The sequence below is a fragment of the Anomalospiza imberbis genome, chromosome 10 (genome assembly GCF_031753505.1).
Source record: "Anomalospiza imberbis isolate Cuckoo-Finch-1a 21T00152 chromosome 10, ASM3175350v1, whole genome shotgun sequence".
NCBI classification, from domain to species: Eukaryota; Metazoa; Chordata; class Aves; order Passeriformes; family Viduidae; genus Anomalospiza; species Anomalospiza imberbis.
In genome coordinates, this window is record NC_089690.1 from 1,693,554 (window position 1) to 1,716,129 (window position 22,576).

At 53.4% G+C, this 22,576-nt stretch overlaps 1 protein-coding gene across 3 annotated transcripts in view; it reads left to right on the forward strand.

Moving 5' to 3' along the window:
* The window catches only part of LOC137479694 (schwannomin-interacting protein 1), a 99,354-nt gene that overhangs the window by 50,415 nt on the left and 26,363 nt on the right, over positions 1 to 22,576 (forward strand). Inside the window, exon 5 of one of the 3 annotated variants that reach the window (XM_068200175.1) lies at positions 308 to 772. In XM_068200175.1, coding sequence (XP_068056276.1) covers positions 308 to 772 — 465 coding nt within the window. Of the gene's footprint in view, positions 1 to 307; positions 773 to 6,990; positions 7,024 to 19,353; positions 19,592 to 22,576 lie in introns of those variants that run through there. The other 2 variants (XM_068200178.1, XM_068200177.1) reach the window with 2 other exon arrangements.

Genomic DNA, 22,576 nt, shown 5'->3' on the forward strand with positions numbered 1-22,576 from the left:
AAAAAAAAAAAAAAAAAAAAAAAAAAGCGAGCCAAACCAAGAATAATTGAACAAAATACCGAGAACATGGGATTTTCTGCCCGTCGGAGCGGTGTTTCCTTGCCGCCAGCCGGCGTTTCCCGCAGCTCCCGAGCGGCGGAGCCGGAGCCCGGCCCCGCTCCGCCCCCGCCCGCTCCGCCCGGGGCCGCCCCGCGCCGGCGGCGGCTCCGGAGCGCGGGGGCGGCCCCGGGCCGGCGTTTCCCGTGCCCGGCGGGCAGCAGCGCTCCGGGCATCCCTGACACGGCCGCCCTCCGCTTCTCTCCGGCAGGATTCCCGGGAGGATGGCATGGATTTAGGCAGCGACGCCGGCAGCAGCCGCTCCAGCTCGGAATCCAACTCCAGCAAAGCCACGCCGTGCTCGGAGGGCAAGTCCTCGCCGTCCCCCAGCAGCCTGGACCTGGCGGCGCTGGAGGACTCGGAGGAGGAGGAGGAAGAGGAGGAGGACGGGGGGTCCCCGCCGTCCCCGCCGCGCTGCCCGGCCGCCCATGGGCGCCGCTGCGGCCCCGCGGCCGCCGCTGCCCGGCGCTGCCCCCGCCCGCGGCCCCCGCCCCGCTCGGACCCCGCGCAGCGGCGGCGCGGAGCGGCCGCGGGGCCCGGCGGGCGGCGGAGCGCAGGGGCGCGGCCCCCCCGGGACCCGCAGCCCCCGGCCATGGACTGGGCAGCCCTGGAGAGGCACCTGGCCGGGCTGCAGTGCCGGGAGCAGGAGCGCAAGGCGCGGGCCAGCCCCGCCTCGGTGAGTGGGGAGCGCTTTGGGGGCGCGGGTGGAGGCTGGAGCGGGGGATTGGTTTGGGATCCCGCCCGGAGGGATGCTGCCGGGGCTGCCGGATCCAGCGGGAGGATGTGGAGCTGCTGGAGAGAGGCCGGAGGAGGCCACGGAGATGCTCCAGGGCTGGAGCCCCTCTGTCTGGAGCCAGGCTGGGGGAGCTGGGGGTGCTCACCTGGAGAGGAGAAGGATCCAGGGAGAGCTCAGAGCCCCTGCCGGGGCCTGAAGGGGCTCCAGGAGAGCGGGAGAGGGACTGGGGACAAGGCATGGGGGGACAGGACACAGGGAATGGCTTTAAGCTGCAGGATGGTGGATTTAGATTGGATTTTGGGAAGGAATTGTTCCCTGTGACGGTGGGCAGGCCGTGGCACAGGGTGCCCAGAGCAGCTGTGGCTGCCCCTGGATCCCTGGCAGTGCCCAAGGCCAGGCTGGACAGGGCTTGGGGTGACCTGGGACAGTGGAAAGTGTCCCTGCCCGTGGTAGGGAATGAGATGAGTTTTAAGGTCCCTTCCATCCCAAACCATTCCATGATTCTCCAACTTTCCCAGAGCATCCTTGGGCACTGGTGGGGCTGGTTCCCTGCAGCTCCAGGCATGTGGCAGGGGCTGGTGTCCCCGGCAGGAGCCTGGTGCCACCACCAGGCTGTCTCAGAGCTGGCTCCCCTTGGAGAGGCCAAGGAATATCAGCTTTTCCCAGGCTGGGAGCAGTGCCAGGCTGGCTCTGGGTGCTCTCCTTTCCTGAGGGAAAGAACCTTCCCAAGGCCCTGCTGTCAGCCAGAATGAACCCCCGGTGCTGTTTTACAGGAACCCCTGTAAATCGGGACCTGATCCCATTATTTCGGGTCATTTGGGCATTGCACAGAACTTCAGAGCTGCAGTGATGTGAGAGGAACCAGCGCTGCAGACCCTGGTGACACCCAGTCACCACTCAGCAGGGCTGAGGCTCTTCCATAATGGATGAATTCCAAAGGAATCCACCAAACCTCTCTGGAAGCTCTGCAGGAGCCTTTGGCTGCCTCACCAGCCGTGCCCCGTGGCCTTGCCTCTGGCACACATGATTTTTTTCCACGATTTTTTTGTTGTTTAAAAGGCATTCCATGCCCAAACTTCCTGTGAAGTCACCTCTGCTCAGGGAGGTGGGGATTTCCCCCTGAATCCTTGAATTACAACTAATTGGTGACAAATCTGGGTGGGTGCTGGGCAGGATGAGTAAGCTGAGGGATGAGTGGGACTGCTGCCATGCAGGGATGCTTTTTTCCAAAGCCTGAACACTGGAGCCTCAGTGCCTTGAGGAACTGACAGGTAACAGCTTTAATTACAGTCATTTGTGCAGGAACTCAGCCTGGAAAAAGGGGAAAAAAAAAGAAAGAAAAAAAAAAAAAAACACCTCATTTTTGTGGTTTGGGAGCTGATTTCTCCAGCATTATCTGATCAACTTTGCTGGCACTGCTGGAAACTCTTTGCCTCCAGGCATGAGTTTAACCAGGTGAGCTGTCACCTAAGGAATTCTACCCCTGCCAGGGTTTTCCTCCTCCATCCTCCCGTCCCCTCCTGCAGGCACAGAGGCCCTGGAAGGAATTCAGGCTGCCTCACGCCCTGACTTGTCCCGTGCAGAGCTTGGCTTGGAGCTTTGCTGTGCAGATCCAGGGCTGGAACTGCCTGGATGGACACCCAGAGGAGCCCAGGGCACGGAGAGCATCTCCCAGGGCTGGGACTGAGCTCCAGGTCTCTTCCCTCCCAGGAGCTGGAGTTTGCCACCCTGCAGATGTGACTTTCCCAGCGTCTGTGGCCTGGAGAGGCTTTCCTCAGCTCCCCAGCTGTCCTGGAGGCACCTTTGCTCCAGGATTCCCCTTCCCTTGGCTCCCAGGGGTGAGGAGGAGGAAGAGGTGTTCCAGCTCTGCTCCTTCCCACCGGGATCAAAGGGAAGCACTGCTGGCCAGGGACATTTCCCCTCCTGGCTGGCTGGGAAGGGCTGTTTGATGTCCCCATGTCACCTCCTCTCCCTCCCTGGCCACGTCTGTGGGCACCCAGCATGTCCCACGAGCTGCATGTCCCCAAAACCTCCAAGGCTGAACCAGACCGAAGTGAAAACCCCCGGGTTTATTTTTGTTTTCCCTGCCCTTGACATTTCCCTGCGGTTCAGTGTTTACAACAAAGCCTTGCCTTGCCCTGCTGGAAGCCCAAGTGTTTGTAAAGATGGGAATGGTGGAGGGGAGGCAGCCGGGGAGCAGAGGCAGGGAAATGGTCTGGATTGCTCCTTCTGCCTGCTGGGTACCCCAGGAAAGGGGGATTGCAGTGGGATGGGCCTGCCTGGGACAGGGAATCGGGGTGCCTGGGGAAGCAGCTCCGAGGGGAAGTGTTTCCAAGGCTGCTTGCTGCTCCCAGGAATCCAGAGAGATGTTGTACTGATTGATTTTATTAAGATGATTTATTAAGATTATTAAAATCGAGGTTTTTCTGCTGTCAGGACCTGCTTTTCTTGGGGTTCACCATGCCCCAGGTGAAGGCAGGGCAGGGGTCACCCCAGGGGGACAGGGGTGACACTTCAGGGGCAGCTGCTGCTCCCTGGGGCTCTGCTCCTCTCCAGGATTTATTAAATAAAATATATAAATAAGATTAAATTTTTATATTTAATCAATATAATTCTATTTATTAACTATAGATGTATCAAATATATTTATTTATGTATAAATATAGATGTATTAAATATATAAACATAACTTCCAAAACTAAATATATAAATAAAATATATAAATATATATAAAATATATAAATATAATAACTTCCAAAATTAGATAAATAAAAACTATATAAAAAGAAAACTCTATAAATATATACAAATAATAAAACTAATATGTTTTTTAAGATTATGAATGTGTAGTTTAAATAAAAGTATATCATACCACATAGTAGAAAACTTAAAGTTTTAAAATATAATAATATATATATAAAACAAGATAAAATTTTTAAAACAGGAACTAGTCCTTCTTAACCTTCTTCTTCTTCACCTTCTTCATAAGTTTAGGAATATTATGTAATTAAATTAAAAAATCCAATCACAAAACACAAATAATTAGTTATAAGTTGAAAATAATTTAAACATAATTTCGTAATGAAACAATTTATCCTTTAAAAACCTTATAAAAAGAAACACATCATCATTTTTTACCTGGTTCAGATAGAATACTGTGACACTCACAAGTTCTAAAACTGTGTCATAAATAAAAACGAATAATCATCTAAGTCCGAACAAAAAACGCCATCTCACACTGAGGCAGCGGGGTCATGCCGGGCTCCCGGGAGAAGGAAATTCCCACTCCCAAGGAAGCCCCTCCATGGCTTGAGGAGGCTCCCAGGCAGGAGGGGCTGGGCTGGGCTGCAGGGAGGGCTGGGAATGCTGCAGCTGCTCCAAATGGAAGGGTTCATTCATGAGGGACCTTTGCCCACATCCTCGCTGCACACGTCTGCCCTGGGCTGCTGGAAAGGCTGCAGGGGCAACCTCGGCGATACTAAAGCACGGGCAGGGCTGGTGCTCAGCTTCCAGGTGGGCTGTGAGGCCAAGGCTGCTCCCTCAGGCTGCAGACGGGGCGAGGGTGCCCGAAAGCTCCTGCCAGGAAATTTGGGATGGATCTGGCGACTTCTGCGTGGCGCTGGCAGCCCCTGTGCTGCGAGGAGCAGAGGCCCAGCGGGCTGGGATGGCCCTGGTGGCTCCATCCTGGATATCCATCTCCAAGGGCAGGCTGTTCTCGGGGTGGGGGCTGCCTGCAATGCCCCCAGCCCCCCGATGCTCCCCGTGGGCCAGGTGGGCAGGTGTTGTCTAGAAATGGAGAGCACTCCTGTCTTTCTCCCCCAAAAAGGGTGAAATGGCTGGCTTTGGAGCTGGGTGGAGTGGATGAGGTCCGTCCGAGCCTGATGGGCTGTGTCAGGTGACTCTCGAGTATTCTGGACTCCACCTAAGAGGAGAAACCCCTTTCCTGAAGGCGCTTGGAGCTCGGGATTCACCATGGAGATGCTTGGCTCAATCTCCTCACCCAGCTGCAGGAAGCCACCCCCTCCCATTTTTCCCATTTTTCCTCCTTTCCTCAACTCCTGGCTGCATCCAAAGTGGTACCAAAATGCCATGGGATGATTTATGGCCCTCAGGAGCCGTGGAGGTGCCGGGGAAGCGGCGAGGCTCCGCTTGCTGTGTCTCTAATGGCTCGAATCAAATCCAAATCAGCTTTAATGGCTTTAATATTCCTCCCATTGCCTCTCCGAGGATAACTGCAATCAATAGGACGGATTGGCTGAGAAGAATATCTGCAAATTCTGGAGTCAATTAGAGTAACACTGGCAGGAGGGGAAGTGGATCAGGCAGACTCGGCCGTGACAGGCTGGGCAGGGAGGGAGGGATGGAATTGCCCAAGGAATTTTGCTGCCCACAAGGCTTCGTGCAGGCAGTGCTGCTAAAAGCTCATCCCTGCAGCTTCCAGGACTTCTGCAGGAGCTTTCTGGCTGGGGAAGGATGTGCTGGAGTCTCTATTTTATCTTTTCACCCCTGGAACATTCCTGCCTGTGCTGAGACAGATCGATGGTGGTTATCCCGTCCCTGTGGCAGGGAATCTGAGGAATCACACATCCTTCCAGACACTTGGACTCCTGCATTTCCAGAGTTTCAGGAAGTTACATTTGTGTCCTTCTGGCTGCTTTGGTCCTCCAGGCTGTGCTGAGCCCCGGGAGGTGGGCATGGTGCTCCTGCTTCCCTCGGAGCTGTCCCATCGGCGCCCAGCTGCCCACAGAGCGACCCTGGAAGGCAGCAAAGAGCACCCAGAGTCCTGAACTCACCCCGGGGAGGGTGGAAAAGCCTCAGGTCTTGGTTTGAAAGCAGCTGGGAACCTCCTGGAGGTGTTCAAAAAGTGTGGAAGTGGCACTTGGGGACGTGGTTTAACGGTGAAGATGATGGTGGTGGGTTCATTTTTGGATTTGAAGGTCTTAGAGGGCTTTTCCAATCTTAATGATTCCGTGGAAAGATTTCAGGGTTAACCCAGGATATTCCAGAAGCTGCAGGATGGAATTTAGCATGGACCACGTGAATACCTCCTTCTTGGCTGTGTCTCTCTGAAAATGTGAAACTAATTCAAAGCATGGGCTAAAATCTTGAAATAATTTCATATTTGGCCATGGGCAGAAATCTGATTTTCATGGATCAGAGCAGCCAGAATGGAAGGAGAAATGTATGGACCAGCTTGGCAAGAGGGAGGAGAGAAATGGAGCCAACAGGTGCTTGTTCAAGCCACATGGGAGTATTGGTGGAGCAGGATTTTTGGGAATGTGGCCTGGGATCCAGCCCAGACCTTTGGTGTAGAGCCTTGATCCACCTCGGAGCGCTGGCCCAGACACTCAGGCAGCAAATATTGGCTCAGAGGTTGGCAGTGGGCTGGTTCTCACTTAAAATGAGCCTTCATTGCTTGACTGAAGTGTGAGTTCCCTCCTCCCCAGGGATGTGGTGTTGTCTGGGATGGGAGCAGGGAACAGCCAGGGGTTAATGCCTGGAAGGAATTTCTCCAGCCAGGAGCTGTCAGTGTGGGAACTTCTGCTTGCAGGCAATTGCATTTCCGTCATTGCTCAGCCAGACCTTCCCTGTCCACCTGGCAGCTCCTGTCCCTGCTGGATCTGAGCACCAAACTCCTCCCCAGGCACCTGGAAAAGGGAACTCCGTAATCAGGGAGCTTCTCCGGGGCACTTAATTTGTTGTGAGGTTTTGACATGGAAAACAAACCTTCTGAGTGTGGACAAAGCTCTAATGGTGCATTGTTCCAGTGTGCTGGGATGGGATGAGCTGCAGGAATGCTCCATCCCTGCTGCTGGTGGCTCAGGAGAGCCCTGGACTTTGGCCACTTCCCACCCAGCTCAAAGGTTGGCTGGGAGATTCCTGGTCCTGCCCAAGTGAGCAGTGCCATTCCCTGGGAAAACATCCAGAGGTATTTTTGAGCTGCTTGGTGGGAATTCCATAGACTGGAGGGATGGGCCTTTGCTGCTTCCCAAACCAGGCCAGGCAAAACTCCCAGGATCAAAAATCCTGAGGAAAAACTTGATTCCCATCGCTGCTGCTGAGCCTTTCCTCAAAGGAAGTGCCAGACACAGGAGGGAACGGCCTATGGATTCTGCCTGGATGGATGATTCTCCTTTATCCCAGTGCTGCCATAATGTGAATTCCTCCAGGTGATGGAGCCCAGTCGGTTGGTGAGTGAATGTTTCCTGTGGGATGTGGAAAAGCTGGAAAAGTTGGATTTTTCTAGCACTAATTGTGGTGCAGGCAGCAGTAAGTCTCCCTTTAATGTGATGCTAAGGGATCATTGTTGTGATCTGGCTCTGTAAAACCAGTAAAATTTATTGTAAATGAGTATTTTTGGTGTTTGGGCATCACAAGTAGGAAATCCAAAATATTTCCAAGGTGAGGAGTGAGCCTTTATGCCAGGCAAAATTTGGAATCTCTCAGAACAGTGTTTTTTATTTATTTTATTTTTAATAGAGATTCTGGAGCCTTGCACTCCCCTAATTCTTCAAATTCCCACTTCAACCCAAGTGTCTCAGGTTGGATTAGCAGCAGGCAGCAGGAATTTTGATTTCCCAGGATAATAATTATGTACTTAGGCAAATATTCTTTGCTTATTAAGTGGGATAAATGCAAGGCAGGGGGAGGGTTATTCTCACAACTGCCCTGTGCTGTGCAAAACCTGTTATTTTCCCTGTGGATGGAGAGGATGGATGTGGGATGGGGTGTCTGGAACACCAGAACTGTGGAACATCCAGGTGCATGTGGAGGGAGAAATTGTAGGCAGAGGATATTTGAAAACCAGAGGGAAAGGGGTTTATTCAGTGCAACCCCAACCACGCTGAAGATCTGCTGAGGAGCACTGGAAAACCGGGGTTGTCCTGACCCCAAAACGCCAGGGACCTCAGGGATGTTCTAATTATTCTAAATGATTGAAATATTTAAAGATTGGTTTAAATATTCTAAATAATGCCCCAAATGTCCCCCACGCCCTCACTGAGTTTGTTTCTGTGAGCAGCAGGATTGCCTCAGCAGATATAAGAACCGCAGGAATTGTGATTTATTTCCTTCTTCCTCTCTGCCTGGATTTAAGGTGGCTTGGATTTAACTGGTTGGAAAAGCAGGTGCAGCACTTGATTATTTTATAAATTTTGTGTAGAAACTCTTAAGAAATTGCTCAAAGCATCATTACTCCCACTCCTAACAGCAAAAAAAACCAAAAAAAAACAGGGAAATTAATATCACTGACATAAATTTGTGTCCCCATCTCCTCAGGATGTGCTGCAGCCCAAAGGAGCTTTAAGGGAGCATCAGATTTAGTGGGGAAAATGGACTTTTTTGAGGAGAAAACCTCCTGAAAGTATATATAAAATCCCAGTGTAATTCACCAAAGTTGGGTGTAATCCCCACTGGGAGGAAATGTGATTTCCCAGCTTCTCCCAATGCCTCACTGTAGGTATTAATTTAATTTAATTTTATAAAAAGGATGCTGTTTGGAATAATCCCATCATCTGCTAATGCTCAGTTCAGTATTTTCCAAGGCTGGCCGCTGTGATCCAGGAATTCCTGTGGGATTCTGGGCACGGTAATGCTGCTGAGGGGGCTGAGGAGAACCAGAATTTGGTGTGTTCAGGTTCCTCAATCCCAAATAATTCTGCTTTTGAGTAGGAATTTCTTCAGTTAGAACTAAAAAGATTTTAAAATCTCTCTTCCAGCTCTGGCTCTGAAATCAATCCTTCTCCAGCATAGCACCCACAGACTCAGTGGAAAATGCTTTTCCCACTTCCAGTTATCCTTTCACATGAGGTGCTCCATAACCCCTCTTTCCCTGGAGGTTTTCCAGCTTTTCCAAGCCCTCGGATCATTTTGGGGCACCTCATCTTTCCCCGGGGAGCCGTTTGCGTCACCAGAGTGGGAGATTTTATTTATAGCCCCCATCTGGGAGTGCAGCTCAGTGATCTATGGATCTCCTTTAATGAGAAAATCACACCCAGGGCCGTTTATTCCTGCTGTTCCGCTGGAAATCCGAGAGGAAATAGGATTTCCAAGGAAAGAGAAGTGCCAGGCTGAGATTTAATCCCCTCTATGGCAGAGGCAATGTTAAAAAAGAAAAGAGAACTCTATTAAAGTGCTGGATTCTCTACACACACAAAAGCTGCTGGTGTGTGTGGCCCCCGGGGAATCCAAATGCTTTTAGTGAGTTATTAAAAATTGAATCCAAACTTTTTATTCCGTGTAATTCCTATATTGGATTTATTAAAGAGGGATTTGGGGAAATAGCAGCATTCTATACTGGGGTCATCCTCTTCTCTGGCTGCTTGGCCTGGCAGGTGTTTGATCATCAACTGCTCTTAGGAGTTCAGAAAAAAAAATAATTGTGGGAATCATTTATCCACGTGGAATTCTCTGTGTTCTGCATTTGCATGAATGCATAATATCCAAGCTCTTAGCATCTTCCCTGGCTCATTCCAGCTGCTCCTTCCTTTCTTCTGCTGCTTTCTCATCTATTATTTCTCAGTTTAAAAGGCAGAAAGGCAACTTTGAGCTGGGCCTTGCAAAGATCCAAGAGGCCTTTTCCTGACAGGAACATTCCCAGCTTGGCACTTCCCCAGGCTGGCCTGGGAGCTGTTGGGAGCAGCAACAATCCTGCTGGAAAAACACATCCAGGACCTTTTCCAAGGGTCTGTTTCTGGGAAGGGCAGAGTAGGTGAAAACCAGGGCGTGCTCCTGAAAACCTTGGCTACAGCCATGGCCTCCGTTCTCCTGGAATTCCTTGGAATCCATCCTCAAGTGGCCAAATTGGCTGATATTTTCATATATTAATTATATTTAAATGGCTCAAAACAGGTGCTCAGAGCTCAGCCAGCCCTTCTGCCTGCTCAGAGGCTGCCGGAATTTTGTCTCTTCCCAGGAGATACCCATCCAGGCTGTCCATAAATCACACAGATGAGGGTTTCCCACCTTTTACACCTGTCCCCATGTGCCATATTCCATGTAAATAAATATATTTTGCAGGATGAGTTTGGCAGTGCTGCTCCTGGGCTGTTCCCCATCCTGCCCCTGTGGCGAGGAGCAGAAATGTGTGTTATTCCCAGGAAAGTGTGCTGCTGTTTTGGGATAGCTCCAGTTCTCCATTTCCAATCCCTCCTTCCTCGTTATTCCTACATTTGATACTCCTGGAATGACTGGGATGTACAGCTGGAACTGCTGCTACTCAGCAGAGGGGCTGGAGACCTCCAGAAGAATTCCAGGGGCTTCCACAGCTGGCATGGGGAGTTCTGGGGGCCTTTGGGAGTTCTGGGAGACGCTGGGAATCCTGGAAGCCTTTGGGAGCTCTGGAGGCCTTTGGGAATTCTGGAGGCTTTTGGGAATCCTGGAAGCCTTTGGGAGCTCTGGAGGCCTTTGGGAATTCTGGAGGCTTTTGGGAGCTCTGGAGGCCTTTGGGAGCTCTGTGAGCCTTTGGGAATTCTGGAGGCTTTTGGGAATCCTCGAGGCCTTTGGGAATCCTGGGAGACTGGGAGCTCTGGAAGCCTTTGGGAGCTCTGTGAGCCTTTGGGAATGCTGGAGGCCTTTGGGAACTCTGGGGGCCTTTGGGAATCCTGGAGGCCTTTGGGAATCCTGGAGGCTTTTGGGAATCCTGGAAGCCTTTGGGAATCCTGGAGGCCTTTGGGAATCCTGGGGGCCTTTGGGAGCTCTGTGAGCCTTTGGGAATCCTGAAGGCTTTTGGGAATCCTGGAGGCCATTAGGAATCCTGGAGGCCTTTGGGAATCCTCGAGGCCTTTGGGAATCCTCGAGGCCTTTGGGAATGCTGGAGCTCGGAGCCAGCGCTGCCGGAGGATCCCACACTCCGCCCAAGGCCTGCGAATGGCTTTCGGTGACCCTGGGGTTTGTGTTGGACCAAATCAAACAGACGCAAACGGGAGCAGTTTGAGGCCTGGATCCAACCTTGCAGCTTTCCATGCCCTGATCCCGAGGGAATCCCAGGGATGAGGTGTCAGCGAGGCAGCAGCTGCAGCTTCAGAAGAGGATTTTTGGTTGTCACAGCAATGGATGTGGAGGGAAATCTGTAAGCAGGTAACTGGTGGGGAAACAAGAGTTTCCTGGAAAATAAACTTTCCCTGGAGAAAGGCACCAGGAGTATCCCTGAGCTGCTGTTCCCAGCATGGAGATGAGAATTCCTGGGAGAAGCTGAGCACTCCCGTGCTCCCCAGCACAGCAGGGAGATTGCTGCTGTCCCTCAGAGCTGGAATTCCCTGCTGTAGCACCCAATCTTCCCACTGCCATTGGTGCCTCGGGTTTTAGCTTTTATATTCTTCAGATTCTGAAGTAAGACTTCATAACGTAAAGTTATAATTAGATAACTCCAGTGTGCCAATGGAGCAGAGCTGATCACAGCGAGAGCCCCCGGGAGCGCTCGTGCATTTTGGGACCATTTGGGTTCATCTTGGGTGCAGCCCTGGCTGGGCTCTGGTGCTGCCCAAGGTGGATCCATGGAGGAGATCCTTTTAATGAATCCCTGCTTTATTCTGGAACTCTGCCCAGCCTCTGCTCCAGGACAGCCTGCACAAGGCATCACCACCTCCTTTCCTTCCCACGCCTCAGGGACTGGGTGCCCCCCGTTCCCTTTCTGCATTTTCTCCTGGAAATCCAGCTGTGCCAGTGCTTCCAGAGCCAGGCTCAGCTCCAGCCCAGCCTGAGCCTCCCCTCCTTCCCAATCCCTCCACTGTCCTGTGGCTCCATCCCAAAATAAAACTGCAGCTCACACCTTGGTGTTCATCCCAGTGAACCCTCTGCCTTTCCTGGGAATTCCTGCCACCAGGAACTCCGTGGCTCAACTCAAAGGCTCAATCTGATGGTGTCAATGGCAAAAAAACCAAAAAAAACCAAACCAAATCCAGCCTTTAATGACCCCTCACGTGTCTGTCTGTAAAAACTGGCCCCATTCCAGCAGACACCTTCAAATGAACCAGCCTGGATCTCCATCCTGTGGAAAGATTCCAGGAAAACTGAGGGAGCAGGAAAAGCTGCAGGCTGCCAGAGCAAGAAAAGAATGCCTGAGGTAGAACAGGAGAGGGAAAAAAAAGGAGAATTAAGAGACCAGAGTTGTTTTCTTGCTCTTATATGGTGCTGCTGTGCCACCAGCAGCTCCCTCGCTCCATGACTAATGAGGCTCAGCTGGGATCCACCCTTGCTTATCCTGTTATTTTTAGCTTTCTCCAGCCTCCTGCTCACTGTGCCTGCCCTGTCTCATTTGAATTACTGAGTCTGCTCCCTTGGTGGTTGTCCAGAGCAGGCAGGAATGGGATTTCTCATCCCTGAGGGAATTGTTTTTGGAGCTGGCAGTGACACCCACTGAGGAGGAGTGGGCCAGGCAACTCCAGACAAGAGGATTCATTTTTTTCCTTTCTCCCAGTGACCCTGGGGTTGGGAGACAAACTCCAAAAATCATCTTTACATCCACTTTTTAAAGGCTGGGAATGGAAAATTATCCTGAAGCAAGAGCAGGGCTTTGATCAGCCTGGGAGAGCTGGGGTTCCATGGAAATGGGAGCAGGTACAGAAATCCCACATCCTCTCCTTAGCAACCATTAAGTTCCTGGTCTGGGGCCAAAAGCCATTTCTGGATGGAATCTGAAACGTTTGAGTTGTGGCAAAATCCCTGGAATTGCAGGCTGGCCATGCAGGCAGAGCGAACAGAGCTGATTTAAACCCAGGGGATTCATTAATTCATTAATTAATCCTGAGTGTGGAGTGTCCAGTGTGCTGCACCTGCATTTATCCAGCCACAAAAACCACACTGGGTTTGCTCCATCCTTCCCCAAATCCCTGATCCCAGCAGGGTTCGAACCTCTGGGATTTGGGGACACTTGGGTGCTTATTTTAAGGAGGCCCCTCAAAAAGAGTGGATTTCTGCCAAAAACTTTGGAGTTATGGGCATCAGCCTTCAGAGATGAGGGAAAAATCCCCTTCTATTTTTGTCCTGACCATGACTCAGAGGAAGATTTGTCCCTCAAAGTCACTCCTTTTTTGAGGAGGCATTTAAAGGCCGCTGCTGTCACCTGTTTGGCTGAGGATATTCCTATTTTTGCTGTTTGGCTCTGTTTAAAAATAATTTTTCATCCCGTGTCCACTTTGTAGCGTGCTGTGTTTTTTTTTTCAGCCTGCAAGTCCCAGTCCTGGGCTTTTGCCACCCCTTTTGCAATTAAAATTACAAAATAAAGCCATAAAGAAATGAGGCTTCTCGGCTGCTCCCACCAGGAAGCACAAAGGGGAAAGAAAAGGATGGATGGGCTGGAAGTGATAGCAGTGGGATAATCCCATCCCCATTCCCAGGTTTTGCCCTCTGGCTCAGTGCTTTATTTCTAATTAATAATCTGATTTTTGTTGTTGGCTGAATGCAGGTGCAGCACACTGGACACTCCACATTCAGGATTAATTAATTAATGAATCCCCTGGATTTAAATCAGCTTGGGCTTCCCTCAGCCTGCAATTCCAGGGATTTTGCCACAATTCAAAGGGCTTTGTATTCCATCCAGAAATATTCCCCAGAGCAGTAACTTAAGTGTTGAGTAGGGGACATGGAGTTTCTGTTTGTGCTCCCAATCCAGCAAGGTTTCCAAATAATTCCTGCTGTCCCACCCTGTCCTTCGTCCTCAGGGAAAATCCCTTGTTGGGCCATTTTTCCCCTCTTGGAAAAATCCATTAATTCCTCTCCCTGCTGCTGATTTAATGGGGCTGGAGGGGACAATTTTGTGTTTTACAAATATTGCAAATTTATATTGGAAAAATGAAAATGAACCAAATAAATGGGAGAGGAGGGAAAGGGAATTTGACTGGATAAACCTGGATGTGCTGCCCATGGATTTGATCAGGGCTGACAAAAAATCCTAAATTTGTTATCAGAGATCAGATGAGGGTGTTACTTATGGGTCATTTTAATGGTTTTGGTTTATCCTGGATTAATACAGATACAGCTGAAACTTTGGGAACCTTTTCCAGATGGGTTTGGGAGTGGATGGGTGCTGCCAGCATCCGCCAGTCCAGCCCAGCCTGGAGCAGAAAATGGGATTTGGAGGCAGAGTTGGTTCCCTGGAATGGCGTGCCGGGTGTGGGTGTCCCGGCTGGCAGTGCCAGGATGCTCCTGGCAGAGGCACAGGGATGAGCTGGGGCACAGCAGCTGCAGGCAGGGACACTCTGTGCTCCTCGAGGACTGGGAATTCTGTGGGGACAGCAGTCCCTGCTCTGGGCTGGGTGAGGTTTCATTGGGGTTCAGCTCAGGCAGATCCCACCCAGCCCAATCCCTCTGTTTTCCTGGAGCGTCAGGTCTGCTCTGTCTGTGTGTGCCAGCCAAAATTGGGGAAAATCGTTTGGAGCTGATGGGATTTGCTACAAATCCTCTCCCAAACTGTGCTGCAGAGCGAGGAATTTGTGAATTTATTGATGCTCAGATAAAACCTGATTTTCCCTGCTGGTGTTCTCCATAGATCCTGCACACTGGGAATGCTGCATTTCCAGAAGAACTGTTGATTCCTAACAATAGAAATAAATCAAGTTGCGAGGAGGCAGCTGGAGCTTTTCTGTGCTGTCTCCCCACACTCCTGAAGTGCTGGGGATAAATTGATGGAGACAGGGAATGGTTTGGGTGAGAAGGAATTTAAAGGTGATCCAGTCCCAATCCCTGCAGGACACCTGCAGCTGTCCCAGGCTGCTCCAAGCCCTGTCCAGCCTGGCCTTGGACACTGCCAGGGACAATGAATCCTTGGGAAAATCCATTCCAGGACCTCACAGGGAAGAATTTCTTCCCAGTATCCCATTTAACCTCTGGCAGTGGAAGCCATTCCCTGTGTCCTGTCCCTCCATCCCTTGTCCCCAGTCCCTCTCCAGCTCTCCTGAAGCCTCTTTAGGCCCTGCAAGGGGCTCTGAGCTCTCCCTGGATCCTTCCCTTCTCCATTCCCAGCACTGAATCCTTGGTGGGCTCAGACCTCACCATCAGAGCTCCTGGAAATTCCCTTTTAAGCACTTCTGATCCAGCTTTAGAAATTGTCCCACTGAAAATGAAGCCTGTGTGGTATCATTGAGCCTTCCTGGATGGCTTCCATGGAAAAATCTGTTTGTTTTCCATATGTTTGGTGGCTTTTATATCACTGGAGAGTTATAAATACTTGGGTGGCTTAAATGAGCCCCTGCAATTCCGTGTGAATCAAGATGGGGAATTGCTGTATCCTTCTGCTCCAGGTTTTTGGGGAAGGGTTTGTTTGTGTGTTCTTATCCCAAATCCATCTCTGGTGCTTCAGGTGGGGTTGTAAAGCACTCAGGAAAATTCCAGGGAAGTAAAAAAGGCTTGGAAAAGGGAAGGACATTGGGTCCTTAACCTGCTGGAGGTTTATTCCCACCTGGAGCAGAGTAACACATCCAAAATGAGGGAAAAGCCCTGGGCATCATCTTCCTTCAGTAAAAAAGGAATAGTGCAGAGCATTATCCATGGATGTAATCCAAACAAATACTCCCCTTTCCAACAGATGTCGAGTATTAACTGATTAAAAATAATCGCTTTTTTCTTTATTTTTCTTGCTGGATTTAAACCCAGGGAAAGCTTAACTGGGCTTAAAGAGGAGCTAAATCCCTCACTCCCAGGAAATCATCAGCAAATAGAGCTGAAATGCCAGGATGCTGGATAGAATTCCTGCTTCCCTACAAGCTTGCTGTGCTTGGGAAGCCTTTGGGAGCCCAGCAGGAGCATCCTGGAGTGCTGGGGGCTGGGCTGGGGCTTGGTCCCTGTCTCTCCCTCTGATGGGTGTTTTCCCTGAGGATCACCATCCCAGAGGGTTCCATGGAGTGGCTCCAGGGCTGGAGCCCCTCTGGAGCCAGGCTGGGACACCTGGGGGTGCTCACCTGGAGAGGAGCAGCTCCAGGGAGAGCTCAGAGCCCTGCCAGGGCCTGAAGGGGCTCCAGGAGAGCTGGAGAGGGACTGGGGACAAGGGATGGGGGACAGGACCCAGGGAATGGCTCCCACTGCCAGGGTTAGATGGGATATGGGGAATTGGGAATTCCTGGCTGGGAGGGTGAGGAGGGGCTGGGATGGATTTTCCCAAGGATGCCCCTGGCAGTGCCCAAGGCCAGGCTGGGCAGGGCTTGGAGCAATCTGGGATAGGGGATGGTTTCCCTGCCTGTGGCAGGGGTGGGGCTGGATGGGCTTTAAGTTCCTTCCAAGCCAAACCATTCCCCGATCTGAAACAAAACTTTCCCAGCTCTTGGACTCCTCCCTGATTTTCACCTGCTCCATGCTCCAGCCACATATTTATTTTGGGATTTGAAAAAAAAAAATCACTAATTGAGCCTGGTTTTTGTATCAGCCGGGTGGGTTGGCCAACACCAGCCTGGAAAACAAACCTTCCTACCTGATAAGGCCCTTCTGGGAATGCCTGTGGGCAGGAAAACATTCCCGGTGTTTCCAGCAGGAATTCCATGTCTGGGCTGCCTTGCTGCTGCTCCTGCTTCATTCCCTTCCCATTCCCATTCCAAAGGTTCGTGGATGAAGCCCTTGCAGCTGGGGGGGATCAGAGCACGACACGAGTGTGTAAAAATAAATGTGGGAAATGCCAAAAACGCCGGGAAAGGGGCTGGATGTGGCTTTGCTGTGAGTAATAACCCGGGATCCTTCCCTCCCTCCCACGGCTCCCAGCGCTGGGAAAGGGAGGGATCGGCTTCCCTGGCCCTTTATCCCTTTGAAGGAGAGTTTTCCCAGCGGGAATGAGGATGGGAGAGCCGATAGCCTCCCTGTGCTCCTCCCTCCGCCCTGTTAATGATTTCTTTGCGGCTGGGGCAGGCAGGGAAAGCAGAAAACCTGGGAAATCCCTGGGACGAGGCTTGGGGTGTGCCAGGGGCTCCTATGAGCTTAAGAGTGGAAAAAGAAAAAAATCCTAAAAATACAAGCCCGGCAGCAGAAATTCTCTCTTTCCCCCCAGAATCTGGGATACCAGGTGTTTCCCTCTTCTGCAGAGGAATAATTAAGGCAATTCCATTGTCTCGCGGGAAGAATTGGAGTGTCTGGTGAAGCTGAGGTTTCTGTCCCCGTGTGTCCGTGGGCAGGGATGTGCTGCCTGTGCCGTGGATTGAATTCCCGTGTCCTGAGGCCCTGTGGGCATGCAGGAGTCAGGCCTGGCTCATTCCTGGTGCCCACCTCACCTCCAGGGCACGATCTGCCCCTCCGGATTGGGAACCCAGCCCTGGAGGTGTTTGGAGGGCAGGGTTTCACCCCAGTGCTGTGTCAGCCCCTCTGGAGATGTTCTCCAGGGATTTCCGAGCCACATGTTCATAACCTGAAGCTGGTTTGGGGAAAAGCTTCGGGAAAACTTGCCTGGATCATCTCACAAGTGGCATCAGACACCTTAAATTAGGTTAAGAAATGCAAAGCAGGCAGGGCAGGCACACCCTGGGTTTCTTTTCCCAGTGGAAAGGGCTGATGGGGTCCCAGAGCTGCCCACAGGATTGTGGCTCCGTGGGAAGCAGCAGCCTGTGTTCATCCCTCTTCCAAGAGCCCCGCTGCTCCGGCTGACCCAGCTGGAGAGCTGCCAGGAGCCTTTCCCTCGGTTTAATCCTCTCAGCTTTAATCATTACCTGCCTGGCCACCTCCTTCCTTCCTGCCAGGGAACGCAAACGGAGCTGGAGCAGAGGAGCAAATCCAGAGGTCGGGGGTAATTCCTGGCCTTTTCCACCTCCATGGCTGGCTCTGTGTCCTGGGGGAAGTCCTGCCCGGGAACAGGTGGCTCTGCTGCAGCAGGTGAACGTGGCTCTCTCCGGGATCATTTTTCCAAAAGGAGAAACTTTTGATTCCTGGGGGATCCACTCCAGCCCTGGGAATGGGGAGCTTGGCACCAAGCTTTGGGTCACCACTGGACCTTCTCCGTTCCCAGCAGTGAATCCTTGGTGGGCTCAGGCCTCACCATCAGAGCTCCTGGAAATTCCCTTTTAAGCACTTCTGATCCAGCTTTAGAAATCGTCCCCCTGCAAATGTGGCCTGTGTGGTACCATTGAGGGGAGGGATTGGGAGTTTTCCTGGTGATGCACAGAATAAATGGAATTTGAGTTTGTGTAATGCGTGGAGCCACTTTTAGCTCGCTACAGATCCTTCTCCAAACAAAGCCAAGGTTATGCAGCAAATTGCAGTGTGGGGATGGTTTATTTGGATGAATTTTTATTTTGATGTCTGCTTGAATGGGATTCTCTGCAGACCCAGGAAAAACCAAGGATGACTTCATGCTCTTTTAAAAATTTATGCAGAATATATTAATATTTTTCTTTTTAAAGGGAGTGTCTTTATTTTTTTTTAAGCTTTACTGCTGCAGGGGAGAGAGAGCACAGGGGAGGAGGGTCTGGGGGTTGTCTCCATCCGTGCCCCAGCTGCACAGGGACTCCAGGGATTCTCCATCCATCCTCCCACAGCTGCTCCAGCCTGTCTGTGCCGGTGGGAAGCTGGGAAAGCTGGGGCAGGGTGATGATCCCACAAAGGCCTTTTTTTTTTTTTTTCCTAAAGGCACATCTGGTGTGGGGGAATCAAATCTGAGCTGCCCTGAGAAGTGTTCCTGGATTTAGTCATGTGAATCTCTGAACAGCTGGGCCTAGGAGCAGGATAAATCCCTGCTTGCCAAGGAAAGGAGGGAAGGATGGAATTTCTGCTGTTCCCTGCCTGGCTGGGAGTGCCCAGGGCATGGTGTGAGCCCAGCCTGTGACCCCATCATTGCTCTCTGGGTGTTTTAGTGCCCCTAGGATGAGCTGCGTCCAGACAAAACAAGGATGGAAAATGACATTTGGTGTGTCCTCACCCTCCAGCCGCGGCCAGTGATTCTGGTAAATGAGGCTGTTGGGGTTCGTGTTGTGCTTGGAAAAGACCCCCAAGATCACCCAGTGCCCACTGAGCCACATTCCCGAGCCGTTCGGGTTCATTCCCATCCACTGGTTTTTTGAACCTTTCCAGGGATGTGACTCCACCACTGCCCTGGGCAGCCCCTTCCCGTGCTTAACCCACCTTCCCTTCCTGCTTAACCAACCCTTCAGTGCAGGAATTTTCCCTGGTGCCCAGCCGGGGCCTTTTCCCCGTGTCCCCTGGCTTTCCCTGCCCCAAACCCGCCCGGGGCCAGGCGGGCGCTGGGGCCGAGCTCCGCTCCCTCCCTGCCGGCTGCAGGAGTAAAAATAACCGGGAATGTAGGGCACAGCCTCTCCCCGAAATTCCCGCGCGGGATTTCCGAGGCAGCAGGCACAGGCAAGGTGTCAGGAGCTGTTCTTTCAGGGCCGGCTGCTTTGGGGCTCCTCGGGGCCGCGCTCCATCCCCGCCGGGCCGGTCCCGGGGGGCTCGGGGGGCTCGGACCCGCGGCTGCCGCAGCACCGCCGGGGCCGGGGGAGCCTCCCCGTGTCCAGGGGGGGTCTGAGGGATTTTTTCCCCCTCCTGGAGAGGAGCGCGGCCGCAGCGGCCCCGCCCGGAGCCCGGCGCGGAGCGGGCGGAGGCGGCCCCGGCGCGGCCCCCCCGCGCTCCCGGGGCCGCCGCTGCGCAGGCGGAGCAGCGCGGCCGCATCCATCTTCCCGGGCTGCCTCCTCCTCCTCCTCCTCCTCCTCCTGCTGCCTTCTCCCCATCCTCCTCCTCCTCCTCCCCAGCCTCCTCCTCCTCCCCCGCCGGGGCCGCGGCGGCTGCGGGCGCTGCCGGCGGGGCGGCAGCGGCGGATGATGCACCGAGATGGTTCACCAGGAAAACTGCTCCTACCAGGTAAGGGGCGAGCGCGGCCTGGCCCCCGGCCCCGGGCAGCTGCGGACAGCCCCGGGCCACCCCCGGCCGGAGCCAGCCCCGGTCTGTGCCACCCTGGGGCTGCGGCAGCGCGGGGCCGCCGCTTCGGGCTCGGACCGAGCACCGTGGGGTTCGCTCCGAGCACCCCGGGGTTCCCTCCGAGCACCCCGGGGTTCGCTCCGAGCACCCCGGGGTTCCCTCCGAGCACCCCGGGGTTCGCTCCGAGCATCCCGGGGTTCCCTCCGAGCACCCCGGGGTTCGCTCCGAGCATCCCGGGGTTCGCTCCGAGCACCCCGGGGTTCGCTCCGAGCACCCCGGGGTTCGCTCCGAGCATCCCGGGGTTCCCTCCGAGCACCCCGGGGTTCGCTCCGAGCATCCCGGGGTTCGCTCCGAGCACCCCGGGGTTCGCTCCGAGCACCCCGGGGTTCCCTCCGAGCACCCCGGGGTTCGCTCTGAGCATCCCGGGGTTCGCTCCGAGCACCCCGGGGTTCGCTCCGAGCATCCCGGGGTTCGCTCCGAGCACCCCGGGGTTCGCTCTGAGCACCCCGGGGTTCGCTCCGAGCATCCCGGGGTTCGCTCTGAGCACCCCGGGGTTCCCTCCGAGCACCCCGGGGCTCGGCAGGCAGAGCAGCCCCGGGGCTTTTGTGCTCGCCATGTGATGTTCGGGGGCACAGCGGGGCCGGGGATGCCCACATCCCTCTGCCTGCATCCCACTGCCTTCCTGCCGGGATAAAACCGCTCCCTGGAAGCCAGAGAGCCGCGGGATCGCAGTCCGGAGCTGCCGCAGCGCAGGGATGTCTTTTTTTGGAGCATTTCCTGCGCTTCCCACGTTTCTGCGAGTGCAGGATGGTGATTCACAGGCTGCGGCTTGCTCCTGGTTCCGCAGGAACCGGCGATGGCGGTGTTCATGAGCCGGCCCCATCCCTGGGGGTCTCCGTGCTGGGGAACATCGGGGTTATTTCCGTGGGGAAGCTGGGAGCTGGGCTGGGCTTGGGGCTTCATCTCCCTCTGGAGAGAGGATGGGCGAGAGGATGGGTGCTGTGGGTGCACCTGCTCGGGAAGCAGCTCACCTAGGGGCTCGATGGCTCAGTTAGGGGCTCGGTGGCTCAATTAGGGGGTCGGTGGCACATTTAGGGGCTCAGTGGCTCAATTAGGGGCTCGGTGGCACATTTAGGGGCTCAGTGGCTCAATTAGGGGCTCGATGGCACATTTAGGGGCTCAGTGGCTCAATTAGGGGCTCGGTGGCACATTTAGGGGCTCGGTGGCACATTTAGGGGCTCGATGGCTCAGTTAGGGGCTCAGTGGCTCAATTAGGGGCTCGATGGCACATATAGGGGCTCGGTGGCTCAATTAGGGGCTCGATGGCACATTTAGGGGCTCGGTGGCTCAATTAGGGGCTCGGTGGCTCAGCTAGGGGCTCGATGGCACATTTAGGGGCTCGGTGGCTCAGTTAGGGGCTCGGTGGCACATTTAGGGGCTCGATGGCTCAATTAGGGGCTCGGTGGCACATTTAGGGGCTCGGTGGCTCAATTAGGGGCTCGGTGGCACATTTAGGGGCTCGGTGGCTCAGTTAGGGGCTCGGTGGCTCAGTTAGGGGCTCGGTGGCACATTTAGGGGGTCGATGGCTCAGTTAGGGGCTCGGTGGCACATTTAGGGGCTCGGTGGCACATTTAGGGGCTCGGTGGCTCAATTAGGGGCTCGGTGGCACATTTAGGGGCTCGATGGCTCAATTAGGGGCTCGGTGGCTCAGTTAGGGGCTCGATGGCTCAATTAGGGGCTCAGTGGCTCAATTAGGGGCTCGGTGGCTCAGTTAGGGGCTCGATGGCTCAATTAGGGGCTCAGTGGCTCAATTAGGGGCTCGGTGTCTCAATTAGGGGCTCGGTGTCTCAATTAGGGGCTCGATGGCACATTTAGGGGGTCGGTGGCTCAATTAGGGGCTCGGTGGCTCAGTTAGGGGCTCGATGGCACATTTAGGGGCTCCATGGCTCAATTAGGGGCTCGGTGGCTCAGTTAGGGGCTCAGTGGCTCAATTAGGGGCTCGATGGCTCAATTAGGGGCTCGGTGGCTCAGTTAGGGGCTCGGTGGCACCGGCGGATTATTAAATGCACCAACACCTGTCCCTGTGGCACGGCGATGCTGAGAAATGCCTGTGCCTAGGTGCAGTGAGGGTGTTTTGGAGACCCCCATTCCCACACACCCCAGAGCTGGACCCTCAGCAAGCAGGGCCTTGGCCAGGCCAGCGCCCCTTCCTCGTCTTCCCTCCATTCCCGTGTTTCATTCCAACTTCAGGCCGTGTTTTCCAGCAAAATATCTCAGATGCAAAATATCTCACGAAGGGAAAAGATACGAAAACAGAGAGGAGCTGAAATGATTTTTCACGGAATATTTTCAGTCTAGCAATTCTGGAAGTGAATTTCCATTTTTAACCTCTTTGGAAAAAAATATCCTGGGGGTTTTTTTTGTTGGTTTTTTTTGTTTTTTTGGGGTTTTTTTTCCCCAGCCTTTTGATTTCCCTGCAGCTCCGAGCCTGTTGCTCTGGACAGCCGGGATAAATGGTGCCATTGTTTGGGAGCAGCGGATGTTTTCCCAGCATACTCAGGAACGCACGGGTTAAAGGTTGGGCATTGTTTCCCGGCTGGAAGGGCTCCGGGGGGTGGGATGATGATGGTGATGATGATGATGATGGTGATGATGATGCCGAGCTGCGGCACAGGCCTGGCCAAAATCCCTGAGTGTTACTGCGCCAGCGCTGCTGCCTTTCCCTGCTTCCATCCCCTGCTTGTTTATGGATTAGTTCCTCTCCTCCAAACCCTTAAATATTAGAGGGAAACCAGCCAGAAACCATGCAAATCCTAGGGAAAAAAATCCAGGGAAACCTCTTTTCAATTAAAGTGTGTTTCCAAAGCTTCCTAGGGTGCTGCAGAGATTCAGAGCACCCCCAGCCCCCTCCCAAGCCCATTAACCCAA